At 42.4% G+C, this 17,949-nt stretch overlaps 1 protein-coding gene across 8 annotated transcripts in view; it reads right to left on the reverse strand.

Moving 5' to 3' along the window:
- Positions 1-17,949, reverse strand: part of Gpatch2 (G-patch domain containing 2) — a 174,500-nt gene that overhangs the window by 73,416 nt on the left and 83,135 nt on the right. For all 8 annotated transcript variants that reach the window (XR_004770337.1, XM_027418733.2, XM_027418729.1 and 5 more), the window contains one exon: positions 478-545. Coding sequence is in view for 7 of the 8 variants with exons in the window: in XM_027418733.2 (XP_027274534.1) it covers positions 478-545 (68 nt within the window). In the remaining variant the exon portion in view is untranslated. The remainder of the gene's footprint in view (positions 1-477; positions 546-17,949) is intronic.

The raw sequence follows: 17,949 nt of genomic DNA on the forward strand, positions 1-17,949 counted from the left end.
GTTTACTAAAGTCATCTGAACTATTTAGCTATCTAAAGTTAGCTAGTGGGCCATTTCTTTTGTTGCTAAAGGATGTTCATCTTGGTTTCGTTATAGCTCTTCACTGTGATAAGCCAAGGCTAGCCAGGCAGAAGCTGGGAATGGAGAGGCATCATGAAGATGGGTCCTTTGGCAGTCATGTTGGTATCACAGAAGGGCTGGGGCTCGGTAAGGTCAACGTCATGAAGATTTAAATGCTGCTAGGTAGAGCCTGATTTCAGGGACTAAGGCATGGATTCCAAATTCTATCAAGATAAAGAATGTATTTACAAGTCCTTCTGTATCAGTTGTTCCTATACTGTTAACATCTGTGTGCCTTATTATGCTTTGAAAGCAGGCACAAATTAAACTGCTGTCACTCAGAAAGAGCTATCCAGTTTCTTCACAGACACAAATGGAATAAGCCAAGCAAGCTACAGAGACATGAGCACTACTCACTCATGGTGATGGGCGTCTGGGGAGAAGTGAACCATCCTCTTGTTACTGGCGGGGCCAGGAGCAGACGTCTGAAAAGAGATTTCAAAACAAATGACAAAACAAGTCACCATTGGCTTGCTAAAGACAGTGCAAGGCTGCAACAATCTTAAGATATCATTCTGAATGGAGGAAAGAGGATTAATTAAATCCAAGACAAAATGGCTGGCAAGGAGCGAAAGTCCTGGTAAGACTGGTCCCATGAGGGATGGACAGCAGTGATGACCCCAGTTTGATGCCTAGTACCCACCTGAAACGCCAACTCTACCTCTCTTTGGCTTCCATAAATAAAATAAATCTTTCCAAAGAAGATCCTTTGGTCTAACAGACTCACTTTCCTAGGTTTCTTCAGACACCGACAGAGCATCTCTATCATGGTGCAAACACCATGCTTACGGACACAGCAGTGACTGCCATCCAAACACTGTCAACCTGATGTGAGAAGAGGTTCAATCCGACTGATCACGCCTGAGCAGATGCTGCTTTTGTGAATCCAGCTTCTGTGGTAAATTTCTAAACACAGAAGCTTGCATTATGATGTGCCCATTCAAGCGACACAAGCACTTCTGTGAAAGGAGCAGCGAGTGGTCCTTTTTATGTATTTTCGGCAAAGGCAGGAATTATCAGGTTATTTATACTGAGTGAAATGCAATTTTAGCAAAAGGAACAACATTTGCTCCTCTATTCTACGTAAAATTAGAAATTCTACAAGGAAAACACAAAGTGTTTCATCTATAGTAACAACTGCTCAAGTCTGGTATGAACTTCACAGCACTCCTACTCTACCCAAGGTTCTCCAGTGAGCAAAAGGTAGCCAGGAACCGGTGAATCTGCCATAACCAATGCCCAGGTGTGAACTTACTCTGAGTCATGCTTCCTCATAGTGAATGCCATGCCTGTTTACGTACACAAGAGCCATTTAACCACAACAGAATAAAAAAGCATGGCCTAAGAAAAGTAAAAAAAAAAAAAAATTGGGAACCCTTCTTGTTGTATCCCCTGAGTAACAAGGATGCAGCACACACTCTGGCATTCCTAGAAGCCCAAACGGGGCCAGTTTGCAGGGGTGGCAGTGACGAGCCCAGGGGGCACACGGGTCACACCGCACATTCATCTTGGAGTAGAGACTCGTGTTACTCCAGCAGGTATCCCTGGAACACAGTAATCCATTTTCTACACTGGGGCTGGGCGAAAAGCCGCCTGGGCCCGTGTCATGCTTTGTTAGACGTCCATGATCACATTATCTCATGGCGGACCTGACACTTTTATTCAGTTTACAGTATGTTCTATGTACAGGCAACTTATTTCCTCTGCCAGGGCTGCTGACAACCTTTTCCACACTATATTAATCTTGTTTACTGACTTTATCTTGGTACAAATATCAGAAAACTGAACTTTTTATCTCAGAGAAAAAATAAGCAGTATGTTGACAGAGCAGGAGCTATTCTCGGGGCTAAAATTGCTTGTTTACCTGAAGCTACACTCATGGGAAAAATGTTTGTCTTGCTCTGGCTTGAAATACATAATCTGAAATTTAATAAATGAAGAAATTTCACATACACCCATGTGATAAATTGCCTGATGAAAACAATACGGGGGAATATAATAAAACAGAACTTCTAATAAGTTTACAGCACAATACAAATGTAAGCTTTCAATCCAGTCAGAAGTAATCTGACTGGATATTTTTCAGGAATTGGACACGTCTCAAAAACTACAAGCTCCCTTCAACTGCAGCAGATAAATCACAGAAGATTTGAAGAATCAAATGTAGACATTTAAATAACTTTACATGTATGTTTACCTGGTCACGGCCTTGGAAAAACACAAATGACTATTCTCTCCAATTCCTTCGTAATGCTGGGACCCTTTAATACAGTTCCTCAGGTCGTGGTGACCGCAACCATAAAATTATTTCATTACTACTTCATAACTGTAATTTTGCTATTGTTATGAATCATAATGTAAATATCTGATGTACAGGATATCTGATATGACCACTGAACTAAAGTATCACTACTGTTATTTTGTGAGGGTCACACCTCAGAGTTCAATGTCTTTACAAGGAGAACCCTTACCCCAAGTCTTCGCACACAATCTGCAACACAGAATCCCTCCATGGAAAGCAGGACTGTACTAAAGTCCGAGAGCATTTTAAACTTTCAAGATGCTTAACATGATTGATTATTAGCATGATACATTAATATTAATTGATATTATTAACTTGTCATAAACAAACCTAAAGAACTGTAAATATTTATAGCTGTTCTATGATTAATTCAGGGTCTACATTTATAAAAACCCAATGAAAAGAGGCTGGGGAGACGGCTAAGTGGTTCAAGCACTCGTGGCTCTTGCACGGCACCTGGACTGTGCTGGCCAGCACCCACCTGGTGGCTCACACCGCCTCCAGTTCCTGAGACCTGGTGCCCCTCTTTGGCCTCTGCCTGGAACCCGCTACACATAATACACTCATGTACACACATACACACACGTACACATAGAGCAAAATAATCTCAGAAAAGAAAAGGATATCCAAAGGTTAAGGTCAATGGTGCAGCCCTTGGCCCCGCCCCTGAAAAATTTTCCAAAATCAGATCATATGGTGACTATTTAATTCTAGAGAACATTTAGAAAGAAATCATAAACTATTTTAAGACTTATCTCTTTAAGTAGCCAAGTCAAATATGCATACAGCCAAGGATATTTCTGGATTAGTTTGTGACAGGTTCTCGGTATATAGGTCTCACCATAATTCCTGGCTGGAGTTACAACTCGCTATGGAGACCAGGCTGACTTTGAACTCACAGAATCCTGCTTCTGCTTGCCAGCGCCTCCCTGGTGCTGGGACTAAAGGTGTGCACCACCACGCCCAGCCAGACAGTTAAGGTGATTAGTAGCAAGTGTTCTACCTCAAAGATTAGTGGAACAAGAGGCACTTTGCTTTTCACACTAAACAGTATTTGCATAGTACAGAGTTCTTGGGAGTCAAAGAACTTAGAGGTCAACATTTATTTAATGAGTCAGTGTTAGCAATGATGATCCCAGACATCATATGGTGAACCCTAACTCTTTAGGGTTCACTTGCTAAATATTACTACACAGGTAGTGAGTGTGGCTCTAATGTTTGGTTACATCATTTGTGCTTGTACAAATTAAAACAGAACCCCAGGGCCAGAAAGGGACAGTTTCTATACAATGTAACTTTTCTGCTGTGATGTCAGCTTCTGTGGCTGTAATTTGCAGCTCGGCTCCTAACCTCAGAAGACACTGTGGTAGTGAGAGATGAACACGTGGCCACAACTGTGTAAGAAAACAGCTGCTGACAGAATGGAAGCGCAAGCAGGTGACCCTGTGAGGACACCTGTACTCTCAGTTTTACAGACACATCTGGAGCCAGGTCTTCTTCTCCATCATGATGTTTAACACACTGACTGTTGGTCTTTGGAGACAAGCAGAGCAGTTGGTTTACCATTTTCCCATTGCCAAACCTCCTGCAGGTTCCCATTACAGAGCTGACATATCCCTCCTTGAATCAGAAACTGAGCTGAGACATGGGTGGTGAGACTGGGGCAGGGGCTGCCCAGTGTGGATGGCACACTACTCAGGATGTCCTGTTAAAGACTCCCACGGGATGCAGCTCCACCCCGACAGCAGTACTGGAAACCAGCAGCTGTGTTCTCTCCCTCCCTCCCTCCAGCTAGCCTTCCCATCAACCCCGTGCTCATTTTCAACCGCACTTGAGTTGCCTCTGTACACTATTCTGCCCCAGTGCCCACAGTGACAAACACTAACTGTGGCAGGCTGCCATTCAAAAGAGGGCTTTTCAATTTGCTGAGGCCTGGCTAGTGAAAGCCCTGTAGCCTCCAGGCTGAAGGGAGGCAAGGCCTGAACCGCCTGCCAGTTTGTCCAGATGTAAAAGTTTCCTCTTTTCTCAGGATAATGATTAATTTGAGGACACTGAGGAGAAAAGCCAGCCTTTACAGTCAAGCAGGCTCTACACGGAGGCTTCAACTATGCTCAACTAATGTGTCAGTTAAGCACACGTGCCAGGTACTGAGGAAAACCACCCAACAAAGACAAGTTTCAAAGTATGACCTTAAAGCTTTTGGGCATGGGAAGTGAGAGCTGGAGGGATGGGGGGAGCAGGGGACAAAAACAAAGCAAACAACCCACCCCCCACCCCAAACAACAACAGCAAAACAACAAAAACCCAACCATTCATCCATCCATCCATCCACCACAAAAACAGAAGGAAACTGCTTCTGGCTGCCAGTTTCTGGTGTACAGAGTTATCTTCAGTTTTCAAAAAGGCTGAGGAAATGCTACTCTATAAAGCCAGTCTGGTAAATAGTTATTCCACCTACACCTACAGACACTCTCCAAGAGTACTTCAGCCGAGCGAGGCACCTGCAGTGCCGAAGCAGCTGCTCTCAAAGCTTTGTTGCAAGTTAGACAAGGGTGAGTAATACACTCACAATATTACAGACTGGTCTCAATACACAAGGGCACAATCTATTTGGGTACCTACACAGATTAAAGAAAATAAAGCTTACAATTACTTTTAAAGCAACATGCGAAAAAAGTAAAAATTATTGTGGAATAACTTATAAAACCCACAAAAGTGTGCAACTGAGTGATAACACTAGAGTAAGGGGAACACAGAGCCATGTGGTTTAAGAGGAATAAAGGGGGACACAGCCCTTCCAGGAGGGTAGCTGGATAAAATTGGAGCTCTGCTCTATCCGTCTTAGCAACTTGCTAAATTTACCTTTCCAAACCGCAGCTTTGCTCCCATTCCACAGCTGTCTTTGGCTCCACAGGCCAGGAAGAAGGAAGTGAATGTGAGCCCCCTTCAGATGCTGCTCTCTTTAGCTGCCTACCTCTGGAGTCAACACACTTCACACAGCAGCTGCCGCCTGCCCTGAACACAGTGTGCAGGCATGCTGCACACAACTGAAGACTCGCTTAGAAGTGACCCAGCACTTACACACAATTATGCTTACACTTGACTATGTGACAAGCACTATACTGTTCCCATTCATCCGGTGGTTTTTGGTATACTATAACTAGAAAAACTCTTAGAAATCCCCAGTTACATTCCAAGCTTTACTGCTATTTTCTTCTTTAAGAATGGAAGTAACCAGTGGGCTGGAGAGATGATCCAGTGGTTAGAGGACTCGCTCTTCAAGAAGACTCAGATTTGGTTCCCAGCACATACATGGTGGTGTACAACCAACTCTAACTCCAGTTTCAGGGGCTCCAATGCCATTTTCTGTCCTTTATGTACTTGCAAACGTGCACGCATAAGTGAAATTTATACATACACATAAATATTTTTTAAAGAATGAGAATAATCAGTAAATAATAAGATAGTTAATTACTTTCCTTTTCTGGGTGTTTACAAAAGTAAAACATGCACTTGGAAAGTGGATCAGGGAAGTTTCTTTAATGTGAGAAGTGAAAGCATAAATCCATAGGAATACATGGTGTGTGTGTGACAGGTGCATCAGGACCGTCACTGCAAGTCCTCAGCCAGCAGGAGGTTTAGCTTTAGACAATGTCCTCTAGAAAGGATGAATGTTCACGAATGAAAACAGTCTATTTCTATGGACAACTGGATTACCTGAGATTTCAAACACGGAATTATTACACTAGTAAATTAATACAATAACTTAAGTTTTCCAACTAAGAAAATGCCCCAAAGTTTGGGATTATTGTCTACGCGCTGTACAGGTGCACACACGTGTATGTGGACGATGGAGGGCGATCCTGAGTGTTGCTCCTGAGGCACTAGCCAGCTTTGAGACAGGGTTTTCCATGGGTCTGCAATGAGTAAGGCGGGCCCCAGGCATCCTGGAGACCCCGCCTACAAGCACTGGGACTATAGTGTGCTCCACTACACCCAGCCTTTTCACCTTGGGCTCTAGGGACCAAACCCATGCTTGCAATCACTGTATTGACAAAGCTACCTCCCCAGACCCAAGGTTGGAATTTTTTAATCCTGTTAATAGTATGGAAATATATACCAGGATCCCTTCATCTATAACATCTTTAAAAATACCACGTTCACAACAAGCTTGATCCTAGCAGCAGAGCTGTCACTATTAGGGAAAAAAGTATCCATAACCTTACTTATCTAAATTAAATGAGTGGCTATGAATTTCCCTGTCAGTCAGGATGAAATGTTTCCCACTGGAGCACTGTGTTTCACTGTGAAAAGTTTAAACCCATTTGGAAGCATTAATTAAAGAATCGACAAACTAATAAAAAAAAATGTGAATCCCTTTGAAGTAGAAGACAGACAAAAGGCAAGTGGTCATGCCAAGAGACCACAAGCAGCTCCCAAAAGGGAGCAAAGAACTCCTGGGTTAAACAGGTCCTACGAGGTCCTGAGAAGGGGGTCCAGGCAAACCCATCGATCGGGAGGCAGAGAGAAAACGAGGCAGGTAAGGATACATTCCAAGGGCAGAGCCCCACTCTCTGGACAACAGCTGACACTATGTCTATCTTTTCTTTAATAACATCTCACTGACGACATTTTTCTTTGTGTCTTGTGGAATTCTTTCTCAGGAGGGGACAACAACAAAAAGACCCTTCTACCACAGTAATCAGAAGAGGCATCAGGAATTACTATAGCAATGCAATGCTCCTATTGTTATTAGTAACAATGACATTCCCATTCTTTATAGCCTGCTTGTCTAGGATGTTCCATAAGCAAGGGGCCTCAAGAGCAAAGAGGCACTCTCCGATGACAGATGGAGAAATTCACACAGGCTGCCATCAGGGGCACAGTCTAGACTAGGAACTGGCCAGGGAGGGATTGAACCCATGCTGCTGTGCTCACCAAACACACTCGCATTTTGCTCCTGCAAGGAGACAACACAGCAAAGCACATCTTCTCAAGTGCGGTTTCCTACCGAAGACAGCACTCTGCATCACAAATACACTTGAAAAGCTTTCAACCCAGAATGATAAACCTAAGCACAGGCAGGAACCTCCCTGAAAATTCTAGACCACATAAAGCGAGAGGGGCTTGACACAGTAGAGACGCTGGCACACAGGCCAGGCTGTCACTGTGACAGCAAACAGTACAATGCTTAACAGTACTGGGTGTAGATACTCTTGGATGAGAACATGATAGGAAACTTGGAGAAAAATTAGAGCTTGTTGTTTTTTCTTTTAAAAAACCAAGTATAAATCTAAATACAAGAAAAAGTGTTTTTTAAAAAAACAAAACCAGGGAAAATAATTCACATAAAATTATGGGCTTTCCTTTCAGCTATGCTGGCAGTCTGGAGGGAATCGGGCACTGCAGAGCTTCAGCCTCCCAGTGAGCACTGGATGAACATATAGGTATCATTCAATTTTGAAATCTTCAGGTCACATTTTCAACAAATACAGACACAGTTTTCTAAGGCCTGTTAAAACAAAAAAATTATCCTAACCTGATAATCATATAGATATATGTATATGTATAATGCACAAACTAACTATCTGCCCACAAATACCCTGACGTATGACTAAAGTACACAATGTAATGATTTCAAATCCCCACTGTACACAGCTTTTCCCAGTTAATATATAGTCTGTATGAACCGGAAATTTAGAATCACTAGCCTATTAGAATATTAGTCATTATAATGAATAAATGCACAGATTCATGTTTCTGGTATGATTACCAACAGTATATATTTCTATATTACTAACAGCAATTGTTCACCTTGGTGAGTAATCTCAATGCTTCAACTGAGAAGAGGCACCACTGCACAAGAAAAAGGCACAGTGGTAGCTGCTTTCATACCGCTTTACGGCCTTTTTGCTGAGTGACAATGTAAACTTTAAGCAGCTCTGAATGATGCTCAACAGGGCTACGGTGGAGTTTCACTTCCCATCCAGTTTCAGCAAGCTATGAGTGGCCTCTACTGGCTGACCAGGGGCTTCAGGAATCCTTCATGTACACAGCTTGCCACATTGTGGGTTTTAAGAAGGAGAAGACAACATATGTAGACGGACCAGAAATACATCCTCAGGAAGGCGTGACGCTTTAACATTTCATAAAATTCTGCACACTTAAATGATACTGAGCGTTCACATTCTTTCCAAACTGAAATTTATGCCAAATAGTCACTTTCTTTTTCAATCCAAATCAAAGCAATTCAAATGTACTTTTAAAATGTTTTCATGACTCATTTTTTAAAAAACATACACATACAGAAAAACACATCTCTGCTCAAAATATTGTGCACGTTAATTTAAGCCTTAACAAAATTATCTTGTAGGCATATACAAAGAAAGATAGAACTAAAATTCTTTGATATCATTTTCAATTTAAAAAGAATGGTTTGACATTTTGTGCAATGGTTTATAAAAATACTATGCTAGCGGGCTGGGGAGATAGCTCAGCAGTTAAGGGTATCTGCTGCTTCTGCAGAGGACCCGGGTTCCAACCCCAGCATTGACGTAGCTTCTTAAAACTGCCTGTCAGTCTAAGTCCAGGGACTCTGATACTCTCTTATGGCCTCTAATGGTACCTGATGTACGCTATCATGCAGGCAAACACTCATGCACATAAATACATAAAATAAAAATAAATGAATCTTCACATGCATATGATCTTAGAAACATAGTAATACAAAGGAAAATTTAAAAGCATTATTACCATGACTATGTTTGGCTCAAATATTCATTTTCAAAACTTAATAGCAATTAAGAAATGGCTAAATATAGCCTTCATACATGGGGAGGTCTTACTGCAACTTGATATGCCATGTTTTATTGATACTCATAGGAGTATTCTGGATCTCCCATCGTTTCCTGGATGGAAACAGAAGATAAGGGGATTGGGAGGTTGGAGGGGGTGGAGGAGAGGGACTCTGAGGTGAGGGTGTGAGGGAGGCTGCAGCTGGGATATAAAATCAATACATAAATTGTTTTAAAAGTGCTAAATTATTTTTTAATTAGTTACTTCTGTGTATAGATGTTTTATCTGCATGCATGTCTGTGCACTACATGTGTGCCTTGTGCCAGGAAAGCCAGAGTAGAGTGTCAGATCCCCTGGAACTGTAGCTACAGTCAGCTGTGAGCTGTTATGTGGGTGCTGGGAATTGAACCCAGGTCTTCTGGAAGAGAAGCCAGTGTTCCTAACCTCTGAGCCATCTCTGCAGTCTTGAAAGAGTTAAGTTCTTATTACTACTATTAGTACTAGGAAATGTCAACTCAGAATCTCAGATAGAGAAAAAAATTTGCTTCAGGTTTTGTTTGAGGGCTTTTCTGTTTGTCTACCTACCTGCTACACCCAATACATACATACATACATACATACATACATACATACATACATACATACACATACATTCATACATACACATACACATATATCTCTCTGAGCTTTAATTGTGCTCATCAGTTTCCTTTATGCCTCAATGCATGACAGGACTATTTTAATATATCAATTTAAACATAAACTATATTGCTTAAATGAGTGCATTGTCGAATACACACAATGATGTCGAACAGTAGCTACATTTATTTTTAAAGTTATGATTCTCATATGTTCCAATATTCCAATAAATTTCAACCCTCACTTCAAAATTGAGTCCCATTATCCCACCTGCTCAAAAGTGTTCACAGGGTTGCCTGGCTGCCATGTAAGATAACCTTCCACCTCCCTTGACACCACTGGGATAGGGCACAATGACCCACCATAAGCCCTGGTTATTAGCTTCAAATACACAGCGCATACTGTAGCTCACAGCAAGCATCTGTGTACAGAAATTCTACTAACACTTCAGATACTCAAAACCTTCCTTAAAATAACATTCACCTACCAGACAAAGCATTTAAATAAGTAAAAATTAAAATGGTTCATTTCCTTCCTGCCACAACTGTACAGAAAGTCATACTTATGTGTGTGTGTGTATGTGTGCGCCTTTCAACAGTTTTATTACACACACACACACACACACACACACACACAAGAGAATGCAAGGAAGTGTCTTGTCCTTGTGGATTCATTTGTATAGTCTGTTATGTAAAGGGCAGGATTTAGAAAACAAAAGTGACAGTCAATAGTTTTCTAGGGAGAGGTTGGTACATGTGGAACTTTTTTTCATATATATATGAAAAAAAATATATATATATAATATATATATATATATATATATTATATATATATATAATTTGGTTGTAGAAGAGGACAGAGTGCTACAATGAGGGTAATGGGATGAAGCACACATCTTAGGACATAACAAATTATTAAGATAACTTTTTGAATCTAATTCTTTGTGTACATTAAATACTATTTTATCCAACAATCTAAGGTAACTGGGGAGATTTTCATGTGCTTAGGTTAAAATTATTTTTATATTTGAGAATCACATGACCAATAACAACACTTCAGCAGCCAATGTTATTTTGCATGCATTTTAAGTAAGACATTACATCATCATCTGCTCTCACTCACATTTTATGCTGTATCATGCATTATTCCCCTAGTGTTCTTCAAACTGTCTTGTAAGGCAGCCAACTTGTTACTTCCCTACAAGGGCAATGGTGTCGTGTGGAATCTTAAATCAAGGAGAAAAGGTTACAGCTGGTCTCGATACTTAAAATATGGTTTCTAAGAATCTCAAGGACACACTCAAAGCAATTCATAAGGAAAATACAGATGGTTTCTGCACTTTTAAGTTAGTATACATTTAGCAAAGAAAACAATTAAAAATAGTACCCTCTGTGGGATGCTCTACTGAAACAAACATCAATTTTGTGATGCAGGCCAGTCTGGAAACGTGTACTGTCACAGTACACTAAACTTTCCATAACTAAAACATACAACTTTGGCCTGAGAGGGGACAGGGAAGGCCACAAGGACAGACATACACGTGCAACGGACTCTTCAAGATCTAAATGAGGGAATGGGTGAGTTATCAGAGAAGCCAAGTTTAGTGACTGGATGGTGGAATCATGGCTTTGGTATATTACATACCTAACGAATCCAAAGGGAAAAATCCTAATATAACTTGTATCTTTTTTTTTCTATTTTAAATTTTTTTACATTTCATTTTACATTCCAACCACAGCTCTTCCCTCCTCCCACTGCCCCAGCCCTCCCCGACTCCACGCTGCCTCACAGGTAAGGGCTCTCACGAGGAGTCAACATAGTCTGGCTCATTAGGTTGGGGCAGGGCCCAGCCCCTCTTCCATGCATCAAGACGGAGCGTGGCACTCCATCATAGGGAAGGGGCTCCACCAAGCCAGCTCAGGTAGCGGCTTATATGGTGGTCCTACTGCGTCTGAGCATGGCATGCCACCCTAAGGAATGGGCTGCAACATAACTTGTGAATGTTATCACCTTACAGCCAATGTCTATTTCAAGGAATTCAAAGCAATTCCATCCGAGCAGTGGTCCAAGCTCTGCAACAGCAGCCGCGATGGCATATGCACCAACAGTTCAACCAAATGAGGAGATGCTGTGCATTTCACGAGCCTGGGTCCTCCAGTGTAAAGCGGCTTCACAGCAGGTGTGGGCTATGAAGCCTGCTGACAGGACACAGCTCTACTCCTCCACCCGGCAGCTCTCCTGTCCCTCAGCTGTAAAATGGGGGTGGCGTCTGTGCCGGCCGCCCATTTGTGAGTGGTCATTGCATTGCTTCCCAGTCTAATGTAGACATTATCTGGATGGGAAGAGGAGACAATCAGTGTTAAGGAAGATAAAGGGCAACCGAATGAATGGGACGGCAAGCGATCACAGTGACATCAGAGGTGAGTGTAGTGGCACCAGCGGTGGCCAGCTCTGAAAAAATACTGATGAACATATGAGAAATGCAGGCACATATTTACTTTACAAAACACTAATTTTGTTGTCGGTTTTTTTTTTTTTATTTTTTTATTTTTTGAGACAGGGTTTCTTTGTGTAGCCTTAGCTGTCCTGGAACTCACTTTGTGAGCCAGGCTGGCCTCGAACTCACAGAGATTCACCTGCCTCTTCCTCCCAAATGCTGGGATTAAAAGGTCTGTGTGTGCCACCACTGCCAATCTACACATTAATTTTAATGAACTTTTGCTTTATAATTAACATCTTGCACCGCCCAGTCTGAACCAGAAAACCTACCAATTTCCACGAACATACTATTACTGACAATACTGGCTCATGATTCGGATGCTTTCCAATTAGTGGAAAGGTCACCAGCTTAAATAAAACAAGAGTGTCTTATCTACCTCACTGGTCTCTGAGCTTCGTGTTTTACAGCTACTCTTTTCTTGGCCAATAATTAAGGTCTGAAAGAAACCTGCAGACAAGCTGGGCATTGGCTGGAGTAACAAGAGTGCACCTTCTTCTGATGCACTGTGTCCTGCCTGGTATCATACAATAACAAGTTTTGTAGTCTGGAGTATAAGTTCAGCAGTGCTGGCTCTCTCCACTCTGACTTCCTGCAGTTGAGCTTTTCTTACATTATTTATCAGACTGCCTCGCGTGAGAATCACATTTATGTTTATTTCCTTACAATAATGGCTATTTTTTCAAGAGGAATGTCTAATTTGCCCTTTAATGGTCATCAGGATTTAATATATTTGTCTACATTGAACCATGTCCTAAATCCTAGAGGGATGATTAAATATAATTTATATCATAATATAAATAAGGCACCCAGCATTCTGAGATGGTCCCAGGGTTCAGTAGCCACTCAGGTGATTCACAACAGTTTAAATGCGACAGCTGTGTATCTTAGACATGCTGTCTAGTAGCCATCTGTACAATTTCAAACATTCAAACTTCAATCTCATAAAATCATAAAAATATACATTAGGAAGTATGCGAGAATAAACCCAGTAAATGAATTTACCATTTGTTTTAAAGTATTCATAAATTTTAAAATACAAGAAGTAAAAGAGATACCATAGCCTTTTAGGATAAATTCCTAAACACTTTCATATGTAAGTTGGTAAAAGTTATAGAGAAAAAAAGAATACAGAGGAGAGACTGCTGAATGATCTTTCTAGACAGCATACTGCCTAAAAGAATCCACAGACAAACGATGCCATCAAGCATGGGTATAAACTGCATGTGTGATGGGTTGTCAAAAGCTCCAAATCTATTGCAGCAGAAGCCACTCCTAAGAGAGTCGTATCGGTGAAGCACCGCACAGCTAAGAACCTGGGCAGCTCCGGCTAGCTCCTGCATCTTGCAATCAGTATCAACTGCTGGCTCCAGGAACATTAAACCAAACTTGGGACTCTCAAACAGCTTCTGTCATAGTTTGTCTGAAATACTGACACAGTGTCTACGAAACCTCACTCTGCTGGGCTGGGAACACACACAGAATGCCAAGTAGCCCAGTGAGCTACGGGCACCTCCAAGTTCAGAAACACTGTTCAGCTGTCTTCTGACATTCCTGGGCCTAACCTGGCATGTACTTAGTGACAAAGCCACTATTACTGATTTGTACAAAGACTGAGCACATTCTAGATGGCACATTTTCATCAATGAAGCTTACATAGGTTACAATCACTCACACTAAGACTCTGCTGCCCAGCAAACAGAAGAGCACCGATTTTAGTGTAGAAACGTGGGGTTCACTGTGATGGGTAGTTGTGAATATCAACCTGAGCAGACTGGAAGCTACCTAGATAATGAGTGAATTACTATTCCTAAGGAAGCCAGCATCAAGAGGATAATCGCTGTCAAGGCTGTTTCATAAACCTTGAAAAGGCTGTGGTCTAAGGGGTAAACAGAGGTTAGAAGGCTTTTGAGAACCATCTTAGAAATGGCAGTGCTAGGAAGATGTATCAGCAGGTAAAGGCACACTCTGCAAGCAAGAGACCTCAGTTTGGATGCCGGCATCCATGCAAGCCTGGGTGCAGCGCTGTGTACATCTATAACCCCAGGGCTGGGGGCAAGGTGACATTCTACCAAGCAGTACTCAGTTCTCAAATCACAATCCAATGCCACAATTTGAAGATATTGTCAACCCATTAAGTACTAGATTCATTACTAAAAGTCACCCATCTTATTGTTGACCAGGGCCTTAAGTGCCCATGTTCCATTCAATTTGAATCGCAGTCATATCCCATATTCAAAATGAAATTCTCTTCTGTGTTACTTGTGTTTGAGTTTCTGAGACGTGGTCTTGAATTCATGGTGATTCTCCTGCTTCACTCTTTTGAAGATGTACACGAATCAACATGCTCGTTTCCGGTTTTGATTCTTTATTTTTATTTATTTCTTAAGAAAAAGTCTTGCTATTACCTTCTCTAGGCTGGCCTTGAACCTGGAACCTCTCTGTCTCAATTCTCCAGTGCTAGGATTACCTGTCTCTGTGCCAAGACTGAACTGTTTTAAACTCCCCCTTTGATGTATTAAACAATGACCAGTTTTGTTTATATTTTTAAATAGGATATCTAAAAAGAATAAAAGATGTTGGCACATTCTGCACCCAACACCACCTGGACTAAGCAACAATTCTCTCTAATGTGGGTCCTTTTGTGTATTATACTATTTGATTTATTGCATCATTAACTGTAAGGTAACAGCTTATATTCAGTTTAGGGGACAGCAGATGTCTGCAACTATCACAAAACTAAACTTGACGAAACGTGACTGGTCTTGGTAAAGACTTTAAAGCAGACTCATGCTTTGCCACCACATTTGGGCTTTCTTGTTACTCCACTCACGTCCATCCCCTTATCCACACCTAAGTGACAGCAGAGCCGGTTCCCAATGCTGTCTGATGGCGATGCTACTTACTACTCACTCAGCTCTTAGGAAAATGCCAGCAAATAGAGAGTCCTCAACAGACGCTGGTGCATTGGGTACCATTTTCTATTACTCTGATAAAACACCATGACAAAGGCAAAGGTTTCCTTGGGCTTATGGTTCTGGGGGTTAGATCCCATGATGGTAGAAAGTGGCGGGCATGGCGGCAGGAACAAACCCTGAGAACTCACATCAGTGGCATAAGCACAAAGTAGAGAGAGCGACTGGAAATGCCAAGTCTTTAAGGTCTCAGAGCCCAGAGAATAAGGCCACACCCCCCAAGCCTCCCCATTCAGCTGCCACACTAGGGCCAGTGTTCAAATGTCTGAGACTGGGGGACACCTCATCCAAAACACCCAGCTAGGATTAGAAGGAGCAGGCCTAGCTTTTGTGGCCCCAATTTGCTTTGCCAACTAGCTTGACACTTCAATTCTGACCTAATGGCTAGGCTGACACCTTGCTAGGTTTGAGTTCTAATCACTTGATTTAAACTCTTCCACATCAGATGTTATCTCAGTGTCAAGTAGCTACTGCTCAGCTCCAGTCAGGTCAGGGACTGGGGAGTGAGTTATGACTTTCTTAGAGTTTAAGTTAAAGACAGATGTCAAGACTGTTCAAAAGGATTCCCCCCTCTACCCCCATCCCCCCCCCACACACAGAGAAAATACCTATTGTATTTATTGAATGGGCCCATGGACAGACAACTGACTTGGATTGTAGGTGGGGACTCAGCAGACAAGAACTGGAAGTAAATGCCAATGAAAGGGGAGTAACCAGCCTAGCACGAACTCCACTGCTCCACTGGCCAACTGACGCGGCTTCCAAAGCTTCTGTTTGAGTTTTACTCCTTACTTTACCCACCCCGCTTCTCCCCAGTCACTTCTTTCATCCCACATTCTCCGTTCCTTGAGTGCTTTGAATGCAAACTCAGCAGAACTGGGTTCAGCTAATAATTTGATTCCTTAAAGTATTAGCAAAATTTCAAAGTGATATGTTTATCGCTGTGTATAGAGAAAGCTCTCTCATTTACCATGGATATTGAGTTCTTGTTCAAAGCAAGCTTAAAATACTCTTCTGGGTGTGTGTGTATGTGTGTGTGATTGTTCATGTGTATGGATATACGTTTATGGCACCCAGTTTTCAGGAGTCATCTTTGAGTTTTTGAGGTAGGGTCTCTCACTGGGTCTGTGACTTGCCTATGAAGCTCAGTTGGCTAGTCAGCAAGTGTCTAGGGCTCTGTTGAGATCACAAGCCCAGCTTTTCACAGAGGTGCTGGAGACTGAACCTGGAACCTCATTCTTAGACAACCAAAACTTTACCAACGGAGCTATGTCCCTGGACCCTCAACATATACTGAAAACAAAATGAAAGAATCTATCAGGGAGTAAGACATGATTACAAACTTCCTTGTCTCTTCCACTGGAAACTTAGCCTTCCATCCCTCGCCCCACAAAACACTGCAAAGTGCCCTGGTGCCCCAGCTTCAGCCATCATCAACTCATTAACCAGTCTTATGAGGACAGTGCACTCTTCTCTCACACATCTCTACTAACCTTTCTGTCTCTTCCACCCAAACAAGGTTATCACAGTCCCGCTCACATCAGATTTTTTGCTTTACGTTTTAATTTAAGAATTAATTTCTGTTTATTTAGTTTTCAGTATTGGTCAGCTTTGTTCTAGCCTCACATGTAAAGAAAATTTGTGAATCATCTAAGTTACTACACAGTGGGAAGAAAACAGTAAATTCTTTTGTATGCAATGAAGCAGTCCCTCGTTTTTTATAATTTATTCTTTTCATTTTGTTGTGATGGGAGCCTTGCTGTTTCCCTGGCTGGCCCCAACTCCTGAGCTTGAGTAATTTTCCAGCTTTGGCTTCATGAACAGCTGGGATGAGAGGATAGCAACTGACACAGCTTGGGTGACACCGCTGTGGCTCTTGCAGAGCAAGTGGGCAGCCCAGCTGTGAGAGGCATCCCATGTGGTAGTGTCACCCGAACAACACCCTCACTGGACCTAATGTGACCTCAGTGTCACCCCAGAAAACATCCTCACTGTACTTAATGGGACCTCAGTGTCACCCCAACACCACCCTCACTGGACCTAATGTGACCTCAGTGTCACCCCAACAACACCCTCACTGGACCTAATGTGACCTCAGTGTCACCCCAACAACACCCTCACTGGACCTAATGGGACCTCAGTGTCACCCCTAACAGCACCCTCACTGTACCTAATGTGACCTCAGTGTCACCCCAACAACACCCTCACTGGACCTAATGGGACCTCAGTGTCACCCCAACAACACCCTCACTGGACCTAATGGGACCTCAGTGTCACCCCAACAACACCCGCACTGTACCTAATGTGACCTCAGTGTCACCCCAGCAACACCCTCACTGTACCTAATGGGACCTCAGTGTCACCCCAACAACACCCTCACTGGACCTAATGGGACCTCAGTGTCACCCCAACAACACCCTCACAGTACCTAATGTGACCTCAGTGTCACCCCAACAACACCCTCACTGGACCTAATGATGTGACCTCAGTGTCACCCCAACAACACCCTCACTGGACCTAATGTGACCTCAGTGTCACCCCTAACAACACCCTCACTGGACCTAATGTGACCTCAGTGTCACTCCAGAAAACACCCTCACAGTACCTAATGTGACCTCAGT

The sequence above is a fragment of the Cricetulus griseus genome, chromosome 5, assembly GCF_003668045.3.
Source record: "Cricetulus griseus strain 17A/GY chromosome 5, alternate assembly CriGri-PICRH-1.0, whole genome shotgun sequence".
Lineage (NCBI taxonomy): Eukaryota > Metazoa > Chordata > Mammalia > Rodentia > Cricetidae > Cricetulus > Cricetulus griseus.